Below are 15,426 nucleotides of genomic sequence, written 5' to 3'. Positions count from 1 at the left end.
TTCCTTTATCTCTTTAAAATATATTTTTAGCTGGTTTATAGCCTGCTATTGTACCTGCTCTAATAAGTACTCCGTGCTCCGTTAATTTAATTTAATAAAGGGAAGGCATGGAAACTGAAATGGAGGTGTGTCACGAGGAGGATAGCGGCGTGCGTGCGGGTAGCTGGTACCTACTCCAAGCAAAATCCAAAATCCAAAATCCAAGCAGAAAAAAAGTCATACGCATTCATTGTGAAATGGACCGGCGCAACTCCCCAAATAAATGACGCGCCTTCGCCACACATTTGACCAGACCAGGGAGAGATCTGCTGCTGCTGCTCTCCAACCAATCAACCATGGGCTCCGTGTCACCACCAGCGCCGGAGGAGGACGCGGCCGCCGTGGAGTCGGCCGGGGCGGCGGCGCGCATGTTCTGGCATGAGACAAAGCGGCTGTGGGCCATCGGCACCCCCATCGCCATCGGCACCATCACCAACTACGCCATCAGCTCCGTGACCACCATGTTCATCGGCCACCTCGGAAACCTCCCCCTCGCCGCCGCCTCCGTGGGCCTCTCCGTGTTCGCCACCTTCGCCCTCGGCTTCCTCCTGGGCATGGGCAGCGCCCTGGAGACGCTGTGCGGGCAGGCGTTCGGAGCCGGGCAGGTGTCCATGCTGGGCGTCTACCTCCAGCGATCCTGGATCATCCTCCTCGGCGCCACGGTCCTGATGGTCCCCGTGTACGTGCTGGCCGAGCCGCTGCTCCTGCTGGTGGGGCAGGACCCGGAGGTGGCGCGCGCGGCGGGGCGGTTCACGCTCTACATCCTCCCGGGCGCCTTCGCCTTCGCCGTGAACTTCCCGTCGGGCAAGTTCCTCCAGGCGCAGAGCAAGGTGGGGGTGCTGGCATGGATCGGCGTGGCGGGGCTGGCGTTCCACGTGGGCATCACCTACCTCGCGGTGTCGGTGCTGGGGTGGGGGCTCCCGGGCGCGGCGGCGGCGTACGACGTGTCGCAGTGGGCGTCGTCGCTGGCGCAGGTGGCCTACATAATGGGGTGGTGCAGGGAGGGGTGGCGCGGGTGGTCCATGGCGGCGTTCCACGACCTGGCCGCCTTCCTCCGCCTGTCCATCGAGTCGGCGGTGATGCTGTGCCTCGAGATATGGTACCTGGGCCTCATCACCGTCCTCACGGGGGACCTGGACGACGCCCAGATGGCGGTCGACTCGCTGGGGATCTGCATGAACATCAACGGCTACGAGGGCATGATCTTCATCGGCCTCAACGCGGCCATCAGCGTCCGGGTGTCCAACGAGCTGGGCTCCGGGAGGCCCAGGGCGGCCATGCACGCCGTGGTGGTGGTGGTGGCGGAGTCGCTGCTCATCGGCCTCCTCTGCATGGCGCTCGTGCTCGCCTTCAGCGACAAGCTGGCGCTCGTCTACACCAGCGACGCCCACCTGCTCCGCGCCGTCTCCAGGATCGCTGGCCTGCTCGGGGTCACCATGGTGCTCAACAGCGTGCAGCCGGTGCTGTCCGGTGTGGCCGTCGGCGGCGGATGGCAGGGCCTCGTCGCCTACATCAACCTCGCCTGCTACTACCTCTTTGGCCTCCCCGTCGGCTACCTTCTCGGTTACTACTTCAACCTCGGAGTCGGGGTACCCATTCCTATTCCTATTCCTACCTACCTCCCTTCTCTTTTCTTTTTTCCACTAATATAATGGAGTACTATGCATATGTACTGCGAAATTATATAAATTAATCACAGAAAAAAATTAAAATTAAATTGGCTGCAGGGGGTTTGGGGTGGCATGCTCTGTGGAGTTGCACTTCAAACACTCATTCTACTCTTTGTAGTCTGGAGAACAGACTGGAAGGCAGAGGTAATATATAGTATTATTACATTTTCGTTTTCATTTTAAATGGAAAAATAAAGAGAGTTGCTCATCATGATATACCATTGCTGTTGCCGATTAATGTACATATAATTTCAGGCTGCGCAAGCTTCAGCTCGTGTGCACAAGTGGGGAGGCACAGATGAAACCAAACCTCTCTTACAAGGAGATCATTCAGACAGAGATTAGCATATGCATACCCTGTTTCTCTTTTTCTTTTCCCCCTGCGCAGAGCAGATACGAAGTTGGACTCCAAATTCAATTCTTATCCTGCATGTACCAGGCAGCTCTGTATTCTTCAATTGTACGATTTTTGTATACGCTACTGGGTCACAATTTATTAACATTGTACGCTATTGGGGATTTGGGGTTCTTCCCTCCCTCTTCTATTTATTATTACAAACAAGAATACAACAGATCAAATTGCAATTGTTTAGATGCAGTAATGACAATGATGATTCCTTGGTTTACAATGAATCTGAATGAATTGCCGGCTGCCTAAGATCGACTTATCCGGCCGATGTTCATCTGAACTAGTCAAAGCTAGATGCAGGACTGAGCACCGCATATGTGTAAGATGTTGATGATTGTTTCTTTCAATTTCACATCTACATTTTGATCTTTTTTTTGACGCAAGAAGGTAGAGCTACCTTATAGTCATTTCATTAAGAGAAATGAGGTTTACAGGTTACAAGTTAAAGGTTAGAGTTAACTGGGAAGCAGATAGAAGTGATACAGAGAGAGGAGAGACTATGGAGAAAAAGAAAGAAGACAAAAGGAAAAGGAAACTAGAGGGGCGGATTTACAAGGGGATATACATGAGGCTTCTCTAGGAAATCCTCGCACACCATGTGTGAATTTCTTTGTCTGTTTGCCTCATTGGTTCTCAGGCTCCAAAGTTTTAGGGTGTCTGAAATTTGCTGCGTGATGCATTGTGGGTTGTCAAATTGTCCCTCAAACACTATGTTGTTGCGAGATTTTCACAGCGTGTAAGCGCAAGCAGCAAACCAAATTGGTTCTATTCCCTTTGATGAGTGATTCATGTCTATGACTGCTTGTAGGAAAGCCGAGCTTGATTCGGATTTGTTGGCCAGCTGCAGTAAGTTCAATTTTTCCCGGAGGTTATTGGCATTGTTGCATCTTAGGAGGATGTGATCTGCTGATTCTAGTGCAGGGGCACAAGGAGCTGTGGGGATCTTCATTCCAGTTTTTGCTGACCATATTGGATTTGGTGTTTAGTCTGTCTTTGAATGCTAGCCAAAGAAAAATCTTACAATTTTGTGGTATGGTGTGGATCCATATATAATCTGCTGGTTTCCAAATGGATCCATGGTATGTCAGCAAGCGATAGGCATTTGCTGCTGAGACTTTGGGTGCAGTATACAAGAATTCTCTTTGTGTCTGTTTTCTCTGGGATGGGGCAGAGATTTTGCAAGATTTGCAGCAGTGCGTGTAGTTCTGATTTTGCTTGGTAGGAAAGGCTAGGATGGAGCTGTATTTGCTAGGAATTTTGTCTGAATTGTGATTGAACTGTGCAATCCTTATGCAAAGCAAATGAGTATAAAACTGGGTAAGCAAATTCCAGACGTTGATGCAGCCATTTATCCTTCCAAATCAGAGTTGTTCTGCCATTTCCGAGTTTTACCTGAGTTGTAGAGCATAGGGTCTGGAATTGTGATAGAATGAGTTTCCAAGTCGGTGTATCACTGGTTCTGGGATGTAATTGTAATGTGTTTTGCATATACCTCTCTCTAAACCAATTAGCGATTGGATCATTCGGGCCTGCGCGCACCTTATCTTCTAGCTTTAAAATTAATGCTGTGTTATGTGTCCTTAAGTCCTTGATCCCTAATCCTCCTTTAATGGATTTTTCACCTTTCCAAAAGAAAGCACGACTTATTTTGTCAGTTGTCTCGATAGATTTCTCCGTCCAAATACATATAGTAAGTTGGGATTGCTGAGATAACCGAACTTATCATTTTGATCTAGTTCACCTGTCTTTATCAGTTTGCGTTGTGTCATCCGTATTTGCAGTAACTCTTTCGTGGATTTGTTTCCGTTCTGCATACAACACTAGGCTTTGGGTGAATCGTTAAGGTGACCCAAAAAAGAATGTCAATACAACTCATTAATTAAGATTGAAACTGCGGTATTTTTCTGACTATTAATTGCCTTGGGCGACGTTAGAACTAGCATATCTTGTGTGCAAGTTTCAGCAACTAACAGCACCACAAAAATCGATTGCTTTTCTTTTTCTTTTATTAGTTTTGTCGAAGAATAAAAGTGGAGCGAGAATTAAAGAGGAAGATATTTTTATGTCTCTCACCGGCAGGTGGGCTCATACAGTTAGTATATTATCTTTTTATTGATGATGAGAAAGAAAAAGAGAGGGTCCGTGGCGCCGACAGGTGGTCCCCGCATGTCATCGAGGTGGAAAAACACGAAACCACTCAATCGAAACAGTAGAGATAAGGAGGACAATTGGAAAAGAGCCCCTCTAAGATTAGAAAATTACTCCACTATATATCCTCCAACCTCTCCAACTGAACTACTTTATCCATCCATCCATCCAACAACGCAAGTTGCAGATTCTACTTGGTCGGAGTTTCAGCCTCCGGCGAACTGCTCCGATCGATCGCTCGCTCGCTCGCGGGGACGCGACGAGGTAACGACGCCCATCCCTCCCTGCTCTTTCTTCTCTTCGATCCTTCTTCGCGGTCGTGTAGGGATCCATCCATCAAATCTGAATATCTAATCGAATCAATCTATATGGCGTTGCGTTTGCGTTTGATTTGAACCACCATGATGATGATGATGATTTTGCTGCTCTGAGAGATGATGCTGCTGCTGATGCTAGGGTTTGCTTGCTTCATCTGTCGTAGGGTGGGTGAATCGCTTAGGATTTGGGAATGGCTCGCCGTTTGATTAGCCCCTGCCAAGGCTCTGGTTTGCTTAACGCCGGATTTCTCGGCGTCTTCTCCTCCCACCATGTGATTCCACTATCCCCCTCTCCCTCCCTCCCTTCCCCATCCTCCACTTAACCAGGCACCTCACTCACATTCCATGCTCAAACCCTTGCCCTCCTCTCCTCTGCAATTTCTTTATACATTATTCATACAGACATAGGTTTCTATATAGATTCTCCTAGTGTGCTGGAATATTGTTTGTACTAGTATTATTAAGGTTTATATATGTGTCGATGCGTCTAACACAGATGATACATCTACTGTGCTTCTCCTCACTGTTTCTTCCCCCCAATTCTATTCCGTGTTTATACCAGTATCATCGCCTGCCATTGTCATCATCGCATAGGAGTTCCCAACTGAAGAATTGCTACCTTCCTAATTTAAGGAAGGAGGTGTGTGCCTCCCTCTTGCTCTCAGATGATAATCTCATGCCACCCACCCAGTTATAGCTTTTGTTGCATGGCATTGCTGCTGTTGCTTATAGATTCTAGTTTGTATTGTTGTAGGTCTCGCATTGGACAAGACCAGCCACGCCTTCCTTGTCGCTATATGTCTGTATCATCTCGCTTATATGTTACTTTTCTTCATTAACTCCATGTTTTTACTTCTGTAGAGTACATCTTGATCGGACAATTTCCCGATATTTCAGAGTGCAAGGCTTGCCAGCAAGAGGACAACTTGTTCCGTTGCAACCGAGCCGCCGCCTTCCACAACCGAAGAACCAGAGATGGATCTTCCAAAGGAGATATTCCTGAAAGAATACAAAAAGCCTGATTACTTATTTGACTCGGTAACTACATACCTCTCTTTTTTTGCAACCATCCAAAATTTTCAATATCTGAACTCCGGCTTGCAGGCTTTCTAACACCATATCTATGGATACTTAGCTGTTTGCAATCTGAAATTTAACTAGATATATATGCTAGCCTGTATGGGCATCTTGGCATTTAATGAACATAATGGGCTCCTTTCTGTTTGTTGTCTTTACTACCTTCCTGACTTTATGCTGGGACTTAATTTTGGGCAGGTCAATTTGGAATTTCAACTTGGCGAAGACAAAACAATAGTTACATCTAAAATAGCTGTATCTCCAGGAACTGAAGGTAACACACACCCTTTCATATCCATTTGACTTAGCCGAACACTCACTTTTATACATCGTTGGAATTACCATTTGGTTTCTCATTGCATGTCTTTAGATCTCTCATGTACTTGTTTGTTTCTCAATTTCTTTCCTTAGCTTATCGTGCTTAAAATGAGGCTCTGTAGTCTGTACTTCCTTATTAATTCTTTTTAATAATTGTATCAGGTACCTCCTCTCCACTTACTCTTCATGGGCATGATCTGAAGCTGCTATCAATCAAAGTCAATGGCAAGGACCTTAAGGTGGTAACATTAGTTCCATGCTACTTTTTTTCCTTTTGTTATGTAGGATCTGTTTGTCTTGGTCAGGGATGGAGGTTTATTATGTCCAAGTGTGGTCATAGGCCATAGCAACTGTGGCCTTCTATATATTAAAAAAACTAGTACTTAGGTTTATATTCCTCATGAGCTTCAAAATTACACCTCAAATTTTCCTGATTTATGTATATTATAGAAAATCATATATTACCTTTGGCATTCAGATTGCATGCCACTTCTATACGCACATATCTAGGTATGATACAAGCCTGTTTTACTGCTGAGCTCAACTTGCAAACATGTTTAGTTATAGTAAGCCAGCTTCATTTCATAAGCATGTTCTTTCTATTGAAAATGTTTCTTCAGCTCGTCATGATTTACTATGTATGTTGTCTTTCTGAATTTTTAATGTGTACTGAATTCTAGAGTGAAGATTATATGGTTGATTCACGCCATTTGACTGTTTCAAGACCACCTGGTGGTACATTCAACTTGGAAATTGTTACAGAAATATATCCTCAGCTAAATACATCATTGGAGGTATATACTGATTTGGTTCTTGAAGGAACATAATATGCACTAGATAAGAATTCAATCCAGATAAAAAAAATACAAGCTATGGTTTCCTGTTCTAATTTTCAGTAAATTTACAGGGACTTTACAAGTCAACTGGCAATTTTTGCACCCAGTGTGAAGCAGAAGGGTTCCGGAAGATTACATACTTTCAGGTATCTCATCCTCTTAGTTAGCTATGATCCACAGGCAACCATGATAATCTTCTCTATTGTATATGAATGTAGGACATCCTGTATTGAATCTATGTGTTATCTACTTGCAAAAAAACATATCTATCAAAGATCCTGAAATGACTTGTATTCTGGAAATGGTAATATTGTTACAGGATCGTCCAGATGTTATGGCAACATATACTTGCCGTATCGAAGCTGATAAGACGTTGTATCCAGTATTGTTGTCCAATGGGAATCTTATAGAGCAGGGGGATCTTCAGGTACAGTATCTCTGTAACTCAATTGTCAGAACTGACAAAGTGGTAATCAGTGAATACCATGTCTAAGAATGTGCATCTTCCTAACTGTAGGGTGGCAAGCATTATGCATTGTGGGAAGACCCCTTCAAGAAACCAAGCTACTTATTTGCTTTAGTTGCTGGTCAGTTGGATTGCAGGGAGGACTCATTTACTACATGTTCTGGCCGAAAAGTAACACTTAGAATTTGGACTCCTGGTCAAGATTTAGCAAAGACAGCACATGCTATGTATTCTCTTAAAGCAGCTATGAAGTGGGATGAGGAGGTTGGTCCCGATTCATTCTCCTATGTTTTTGTGCAATTCTTCGTCGTATCACTAACACAATTTATTAATCAGATTACTAATACAATTCTACCTTTGGATTCGTGCCAGGTTTTTGGCCTTGAATATGATCTTGATTTGTTCAATATTGTTGTTGTTCCGGATTTCAATATGTAAGCCTTCTCTCTTATTACATTGTCATGCTGCAATTTTGTTCAGTCTCCAAGACCTAGGACTTTGTGTTTTGTTTTGTTGGTACAGTTGTTCTTCCAGTGGTATTTATTTTTCTACTACAGATTGTTCTCACTAAATCTCCTGTGTTGGTTAAATAGCAGATCAGATCTACCTTATCTCTCTAACAACACTCGTACTAATAAACTTTTGTGTTGTTTTGCAGGGGAGCAATGGAGAACAAGAGCTTAAACGTAAGAATCTCTCTGTGGTTACAAAATACTTAAAACATGAAACAACACTGATTCCTGTTATATCAATGAACAGATATTTCAATCTAGACTTGTGCTGGCATCACCAGAGACAGCTACTGATGGGGATTATGCTGCAATTTTAGGTGTCGTTGGACATGAGGTACATTATCAGAAATGATCGATTTTCACTCACTATATTCTTTCTGATCATGAATTCCTGTTGATACTAACTTATCTTTCACTTTATTTTTGCAGTATTTCCACAACTGGACTGGTAATAGGTAAATATCTTAACGACTTCACCGTACTGGTTACATCTAATAATTAAATTTCAACTTCTAAAACATGATGTGTTTGGTTGATTTGTTGCCAATTGCATCTTTGCTCGTGTTTTTTCATTAGTTATACTATTTTTATTGATCTCACGAGCTTCAGTTAGTTTAGAATCCTCCAAAAGAAGAGGCATCCTTTCAACTGTCCTCTGTGTCATGAGATTCATCATGATTAGTACTAGTTAGGACAGAATATATCCTGATGAATATCTTGTTGCAGAGTGACTTGTCGTGATTGGTTCCAGCTCACTCTGAAAGAAGGATTGACTGTATTCCGGGATCAGGTACTCATGAAATAGGCTTTTAGTGATTTGCTGCAATGTTTGGGTTTTATCGTGCTCTGTTAATAAATTGAATCTGCAGGAATTCTCATCAGATCTTGGTTGTCGCACAGTAAAACGTATAGCTGATGTTTCTAAACTCAGGACCTATCAATTTCCACAGGTTGTGTTTCTTTAAATTTCCCTTCACTAGTACTGGATTCTAATTGGTTTGATGGCAGTTACATTTGTTTTCTTGTTTTAAATCATTACTTTCCTCCCTGATATCCAGGATGCTGGCCCTATGGCGCATCCTATTCGTCCGCATTCGTATATCAAGGTGACAATACTTAACTGTCAGTTATTGTAACTACTTTGTGATTTTTAGCCACCATACAGATCTGATATTAATTCTTCTAATTTTACTGGCAGATGGACAATTTTTATACCGGTGAGTTGCTCTGTCTGTGAAGTATGATGTGCATCTAATGAGAAGTACTACATCATTAGCTAATTATTTTCAATCATTTTATGCCCTGGTGAACCTCCAACCTTATTATTTGTTGAATCTTGTGTGGTGATTTGAACATGAAAAACCTGGCAGTAACGGTATGTTTTCTGTTCTGTTCAATTAGCTTTCAATAAAGTTGTATGGGAATTCTTTTGTCTAAAGAAATCCTGGAATGTTCTGACATTTTCTTTTGCTGCTTTCTACTTTTTCATCCAATGATTATGGGATTTCATCACAGGTTTATGAAAAGGTTCGTTTGATCCAATGTTTTCTTATTCACTTTTGACCCCTAACCCCAGTGGGATGTAATTTGTGGATATGTACTTGTAGGGTGCTGAAGTTGTTAGAATGTACAAGACCATGTTTGGAGCTTCAGGGTTTCGAAAGGTAAAAGTTAAATGCAGAAAGCATGATGATGATTTCTTTTCTCCCATGGTGGTGCTGTGGGCTTAAATATATGAAAATAAAAGAAATGAGAAAACCGATTGCTTTGTTATCTTTTGGCAAAAAAAAAGGAAGCACCAAAGAATGAGAATCTTCATGAGATCTGTCTCTTTTCTTCAGTTATCAAACGTGTGTTATCTGCTCGTTCTGTTTAGTTAACAGTTTGTATCTCCTGCACAGGGCATGGATCTTTACTTCCAAAGGCACGACGGGCAAGCTGTGACTTGTGAAGACTTTTATGCTGCAATGTGTGATGCAAATAACACCCAGCTGCCAAACTTTTTACAATGGTACTAGACATCTATCTTTCAACCATGCACATGTTGCAAGCACAATCTGATCTTAAAACAACCATGCAATAGGTACTCTCAGGCAGGTACTCCAACTGTTAAAGTGAGCTCTTCATACGATGCAAGTTCTCAGACATTTTCTCTGAAATTTAGGTGAGCTTCTACACTACCAAGTTTTTAGTTACTTTCACTTAAAGAGTTAACCCAGTTTATGATTCTTTTTCTGTATTGCTTGATTTTCCGTTCATGTTTTTAATCAACGGATTATAGATATTTTGCTTCTTCCTTTTCTGCCTTCTATAGATAATTTGTGAAATTAGAATATTTTCAACTAATTCCTTCCGTCCTTTTAAATATCTTAGTCAAGAAGTGCCACCTACCCCTGGCCAACCAGTTAAAGAGCCGATGTTCATTCCTATTGCTGTCGGACTTGTTGATTCTACCGGAAAGGATATGCCCCTAACTTCCATTTACAGTGATGGGATGCTCCAATCACTCACTAGTGATGGCCAGCCAGTCTTCACTACTGTTCTTCAATTTAATAAGGTATAAGAACTGATTATTTTCCAGTCAAAAATTCCTCTTCAATGGCAACTTCAGGGCCACAAGTTGATTTCTTTGGATTATGAACCTTGCATGCCATGCAATTAAGTCATTTGTGAGATTATCATTTTGAACTCTTGCTATACTTTGATTTTTATAGAAAGTACTAAGAATTGTGCCTTAGTCAGGATCACGTGGTTGAGATGTGTAAAGACATCAACCTGCAATTTTTATATTCGCGTTCAGACATTACATGTTCTTGTCTGATCTTCAAAATGGCTGAATGAGACATTTTTTTCATCTTTCAGAAGGAGGAAGAATTCATATTTAACAACATACCTGAGAAACCAGTGCCTTCCTTGTTGAGGGGATACAGTGCTCCTGTTCGTCTTGATTCTGATCTGACTGAGAGTGACTTGTTTTTCCTACTTGCCAATGATTCGGATGAATTTAACAGGTTGCTCTCTGTTTCCTGTTTTAAGTCATCTTCTCTTTTATTGGAGATTTTTAATCTGAGAATTCTTGCATTCCTTAGGTGGGAAGCTGGTCAGGTGCTGTCACGTAAACTGATGCTCAGTCTTGTAGCTGACTTCCAGCAACAGAAAACACTGGCCCTGAACCCTAAATTTGTTGATGGACTTAGATCAATCCTGCGGAACACAAGCTTGGATAAAGTATTTTTTTTTCTGATGCTACTATGATTTTATCATACAGAATTCAACTGTAAAATGTCTAACATGTGTTCTTTTAGGAATTCATTGCGAAAGCGATAACTTTGCCCGGTCAAGGGGAGATTATGGATATGATGCCAGTTGCAGATCCTGATGCAGTTCATGCTGTCCGTACCTTTATTAAGAAGGAGCTTGCCCTTCAACTCAAAGATGACCTTCTTTCAACAGTAAGTGGCACCAAGCTATTGTCTGTAGATGTGGTTACTGTCTAATGTGCTTTGGTGTAGTAATTGTTTTTCAAGGTGATATAAGTTCCACTCTTGTGCCTAGTAAACATGCTGAAAATGTAACCAGGGCGGTTGTACCTTTTTCGCTTTTTGTTTGCTTATTATTGAATACTCAAAAGGGTGGGATTTTTGTGTGTGAGAGAGCTTGTCTTTTACTTACATTCATGTCTATTTCATCAGGTGACAAATAACAGAAGTTCTGAAGCTTATACATTTAACCATGATAGCATGGCCCGCCGTGCATTGAAAAACACATGCCTTGGTATGTCTTTCCATCTAGCATTTTAACATGGAAATTTTGTTCCATACACTGTGGTTTCAAATATATTTTCCTGGTTTTGTTTTTCAGCTTATCTTGCATCTCTGAATGAACCGGACACCACTGAACTTGCATTTATTGAATACAAGTCTGCTACTAACATGACGGAGCAGTTTGCTGCACTAGCAGCATTGTCTCAAAATCCAGGCCAAGTTCGTGATGACACCCTTCTGGACTTCTATAACAAATGGCAGCATGACTATTTGGTAAGATGCTTGCTGCTTATATGTGTCATTCTTATACATAGTGCTATTCATCTATGCCAGAGTAGCACAGTAATTTTCTTTTTACATCGGAGCCCATACTTGTCTTTCTTCTCAAATAGGTTGTAAGCAAGTGGTTTGCTCTTCAAGCTACATCAGACATCCCTGGAAATGTTGCTAACGTTCAAAAGTTACTTGGTCACCCTGCTTTTGACATGAGGAATCCGAACAAGGTATGTGATTCTTTTCCTTCAAATTTTTTGAGTACATAGTTCAGGACCTTACAGAAAACATACTAAAAATGCAGGTGTATTCGCTAATTGGAGGATTTTGTGGGTCCCCTGTGAATTTCCATGCAAAAGATGGCTCTGGTTACAAGTTCTTGGGTGAAGTTGTTTTACAGCTAGACAAGATAAATCCTCAGGTTCTGTTTCACGTGCTAAATGAATGAACAAACACTAGTTTGCCTATCACCGTCTGATTGTGGTTTTTTGCTGGACTGAAAATGTAGGTGGCCTCCCGCATGGTGTCAGCTTTCTCTCGGTGGAGGCGATATGATGAGAGCAGACAAGCTCTTGCTAAGGTATGTATGTTGTTGTTGTAACACCGGATGATCACATTGCTTTGGTCTAAACATGTTGATGTTCCTTTGTTGTACAACAGGCTCAGCTGGAGATGATCGTGTCAGCCAATGGGCTATCAGAGAATGTGTACGAGATAGCTTCAAAGAGCCTGGCAGCTTGAATAATCCCGTGAGTGAACAAGTCAGTCGGTCCTGCCTCTCATCACATGACATCCACACAGGGTGCTAAAAGTGTAGTTAAACTGAATATGTTTATGTGGCAAGAGTAAAAGAAGGCTGCTTTTAGACTGGTACAAAACTCTGTTGCTTATAGTATCGCAGACCCCAAAAGTAATGCAATTCTTTCTTACGCGATGGCTCTATCTGGAATAACTGGACTGATAGAGTTTCTTGCAGTATTTGTTTATTGCCCTTGCCGTGTTGGTACTTGGTAGGCATGGGTTGATTTTGTCGACCGATGCTTGGATTGTGACCATGCGCGACACTAGTGATGCAGCTGATATTTGTTCCATCATAGTAACAGTAATACTAACAGTTGGTGTTGGGGTGGGGTGGGGGCGTGTAATAGGTGTGTGATGCTTAAGCTGGCAGTCAGTTGAGCATCTGATTCTAGTGGCAAGGGAAGAGAAGAGATGCTTAGCATTTATATTTAGTGGAGGTGAAGCTTATATGGGACTCTCAAATTGGTTCCTGATGCTAGAGTTTGCTTAACAACAGCCAGCCTGGTGATCTACAATTTGAGTGGCATAGTAGGAGTATGGTACTAGCGCCCTTATTTGCCTAAGGGCAGATGATTTGATTGGTCAGGACATTATTATCTTGGTCGTACTGTGGAAATGGGTTTGGGAGGCTATAGCGTTCTTATCCTATATAGCATGGGGACGGTGGTTGGAGGGAGTGAACGGACCGGCGTGCGCGAGACGGGCTAGACTTTCCCTTGATTTTTTGGGTTGGATGGGGAGGGTAGACGACGCGTCCAGACCGTGTGCGTGCGTGCGTGTGGCTAAAGAAAGGAGTTGTTCAAAGTGGATGGGATCAAGTGGGCAAGTGCTCAACAAATATAAGGTCGCTTTCCCTTCCTTGTGGCGGGAATCACACGGTCATGTTGTAGGTCTTCTCTTCTCCACCCAAGTCAAGAATGCACTGCGATATCTGAGTAATAGTAATACTAGTAATTGTAGGAGTAAATATCTGGAACAATCTAGAAATTGCTTGCTACAAACAGAGCTCGCTCTCATCTCGTACGTCTTGTATCAGTATCACCGGGGTGCTTAGCTGCTAAGATAAAACTGAAGTGACGAAGGAAGGAAGGAAGCAAGTCGTAGAAGAAAGTGACCAACGATCCATCCATCCAACCCTTCCAAAGACCAAGATGATGATGATAGCTTCTCCTCTACTATTAATACCCCTTCTACTTCTCCCTCCTCATCTCATTCATTACTCACTCTTTTACTCTTCTTGACAAGAGTAGAACAACATCATCATCTATCACACACACTATCAGGGCAGGTGATCGAATAGCTAGGAAGCAAGCAAGCAGAGAGTAGTAGATCGAGTGATCGGAGGATGGGGTCGCGGTACGAGGTGGAGGTGACGGTGTCGTCGGCGCGGGACCTCAAGAACGTCAACTGGCGCAACGGCGACCTCAAGCCCTACGCCGTGCTCTGGGTCGACGACGGCGCCAAGTGCTCCACCCGCGTCGACCTCGACAACGCCGACAACCCCAACTGGGACGACAAGCTCACCCTCCCTCTCCCCCCCTCCTCCCGCCTCGACGACGCCCTCCTCTACCTCGACGTCGTCCACGCCAACGCCGCCGAGGGCGTCAAGCCGCTCGTCGGCTCCGCCCGCCTCCCGCTCCGCGACGTCCTCGACGACGCCGGCGTAGGCGCCCGCGTCTCCCGCTCCCTCCGCCTCAAGCGCCCCTCCGGCCGCCCCCAGGGACGCCTCGACCTCCGCCTCGCCGTCCGCGAGTCCGCGCGCTACTACGACCCCTCGCCCTACCCGGCTCCCTACGGCCAACCCGCCGGAACACGCGACCCCTATGGCGCCCCGCCTCCGGCCTACAGCTCCGGCTCAGGCGGGCAGTACCCGTACGGTGGTGGCTACGGCTCAGGCGGGTACGCGGCGCCGCCGGCAGGGTACCCGAGCGCCTACGGGGCGCCGCCACAGCCAGCGTACGGCGGCGCGCCTCCTGTGGCGGCGTACGGTGCAGCAGGTGGGGCGCCGGTGGTTGTGGAGGAGACGAAGAAGAAGAGCAAGATGGGGATGGGGACAGGGCTGGCGGTGGGCGCGGCGGCGGGCGTGCTGGGAGGGCTGGCGCTGGCCGGCGGCGCGAGCTACCTGGAGGACAAGTTCGAGGAGGGCGTGGCGGAGAAGGTGGAGGACGATCTCGACAGAGACGACGACTACGCCGCCGGCGGCTACGACGACGACTATTAATTAATTCCATTTTCATTTTATTCATCCAACCACACCACGCCTATCCCTGCACTTCAAAGTTCAAACTCATCCTAATACAACCGAATAATAATACCTATACTTACTATTACCTCTTTTTATATGATACTACAATAATTGAGAAACACAAATTAAACAAGAGTAATAATCAATTTTTGGTTTAGAAAACAACTCATTATTCATGCTGATGATGATGTGTTGTTCATTTCTTCTCTTGCATTCAAGGGGGGAAAAGAATCTTTCTCCTGGCCAAGAAAGAGAGATGTTGATGAACAATATTTATATCAGGCCGATCCAGTGTTGTGGACCCCCGTTTTTATAACAGGAATCAATCGTATAACAGTACCGTTTCCCTGGATCAAGTAGTCTGGTACACACGAGTACATAACTGAAATACCAAATGCACATACACGAGATTCTAGTGCGAATTATTACATCATAAGCCCGCAGGCATAGTCTTAGATCATCGGACCGAGTGGTCCGGAATACATTCTAAAAGCAGAAGTAGATAAGGCAACGGAGTTAAGGCAGCGGCACGCCATTGCCACAGGCAACGA

At 44.2% G+C, this 15,426-nt stretch overlaps 3 protein-coding genes across 3 annotated transcripts; all 3 read left to right on the top strand.

Moving 5' to 3' along the window:
* The first annotated feature begins 242 nt into the window (after positions 1 to 242).
* Positions 243 to 2,301, top strand: LOC127781270 (protein DETOXIFICATION 34-like). The gene is made up of 3 exons (XM_052308205.1): positions 243 to 1,628; positions 1,767 to 1,853; positions 1,965 to 2,301. The coding sequence occupies exons 1-3, from the start codon at positions 336 to 338 to the stop codon at positions 2,052 to 2,054; spliced, it is 1,470 nt and encodes a 489-aa protein (XP_052164165.1). The 5' UTR covers positions 243 to 335; the 3' UTR covers positions 2,055 to 2,301.
* Positions 2,302 to 4,411: 2,110 nt separating this feature from the next.
* On the top strand, positions 4,412 to 12,758 carry LOC127781365 (puromycin-sensitive aminopeptidase). Its single transcript, XM_052308312.1, has 34 exons — positions 4,412 to 4,530; positions 4,748 to 4,855; positions 5,146 to 5,223; positions 5,338 to 5,382; positions 5,481 to 5,621; positions 5,859 to 5,934; positions 6,141 to 6,217; positions 6,659 to 6,772; positions 6,886 to 6,960; positions 7,134 to 7,241; positions 7,332 to 7,544; positions 7,653 to 7,714; positions 7,939 to 7,966; positions 8,040 to 8,126; positions 8,222 to 8,247; positions 8,519 to 8,582; positions 8,662 to 8,742; positions 8,851 to 8,898; positions 8,991 to 9,009; positions 9,163 to 9,167; positions 9,308 to 9,319; positions 9,400 to 9,456; positions 9,694 to 9,803; positions 9,876 to 9,956; positions 10,166 to 10,349; positions 10,655 to 10,803; positions 10,882 to 11,020; positions 11,098 to 11,244; positions 11,485 to 11,566; positions 11,654 to 11,829; positions 11,949 to 12,059; positions 12,134 to 12,250; positions 12,338 to 12,409; positions 12,490 to 12,758. Exons 2-34 carry the CDS (start codon positions 4,775 to 4,777, stop codon positions 12,568 to 12,570), a joined length of 2,946 nt encoding a protein of 981 aa, XP_052164272.1. The 5' UTR covers positions 4,412 to 4,530; positions 4,748 to 4,774; the 3' UTR covers positions 12,571 to 12,758.
* A 937-nt stretch (positions 12,759 to 13,695) lies between these two features.
* Positions 13,696 to 15,176, top strand: LOC127781364 (uncharacterized). The gene has a single exon (XM_052308311.1). It carries the CDS (start codon positions 13,976 to 13,978, stop codon positions 14,849 to 14,851), a length of 876 nt encoding a protein of 291 aa, XP_052164271.1. The 5' UTR covers positions 13,696 to 13,975; the 3' UTR covers positions 14,852 to 15,176.
* The last annotated feature ends 250 nt before the right edge of the window (positions 15,177 to 15,426 follow it).

Source organism: Oryza glaberrima, chromosome 8 (genome assembly GCF_000147395.1).
Source record: "Oryza glaberrima chromosome 8, OglaRS2, whole genome shotgun sequence".
Lineage (NCBI taxonomy): Eukaryota > Viridiplantae > Streptophyta > Magnoliopsida > Poales > Poaceae > Oryza > Oryza glaberrima.
Note: the sequence above shows the minus strand (reverse complement) of the source record. Positions and strands in the feature narration are given on the sequence as shown.

Coding starts and splice junctions, on each gene's coding strand:
- LOC127781364 (XM_052308311.1), top strand. CDS start 13,976: ATGGGGTCGCGGTACGAGGTGGAGGTGACGGTGTCGTCGGCGCGGGAC.
- LOC127781270 (XM_052308205.1), top strand. CDS start 336: ATGGGCTCCGTGTCACCACCAGCGCCGGAGGAGGACGCGGCCGCCGTG. Junction 1,629..1,766: donor ACTTCAACCTCGGAGTCGGG/GTACCCATTCCT, acceptor AATTGGCTGCAG/GGGGTTTGGGGTGGCATGCT. Junction 1,854..1,964: donor GAACAGACTGGAAGGCAGAG/GTAATATATAGT, acceptor ATATAATTTCAG/GCTGCGCAAGCTTCAGCTCG.
- LOC127781365 (XM_052308312.1), top strand. CDS start 4,775: ATGGCTCGCCGTTTGATTAGCCCCTGCCAAGGCTCTGGTTTGCTTAAC. Junction 8,583..8,661: donor TGACTGTATTCCGGGATCAG/GTACTCATGAAA, acceptor TTGAATCTGCAG/GAATTCTCATCAGATCTTGG. Junction 12,410..12,489: donor GCAGACAAGCTCTTGCTAAG/GTATGTATGTTG, acceptor GTTGTACAACAG/GCTCAGCTGGAGATGATCGT.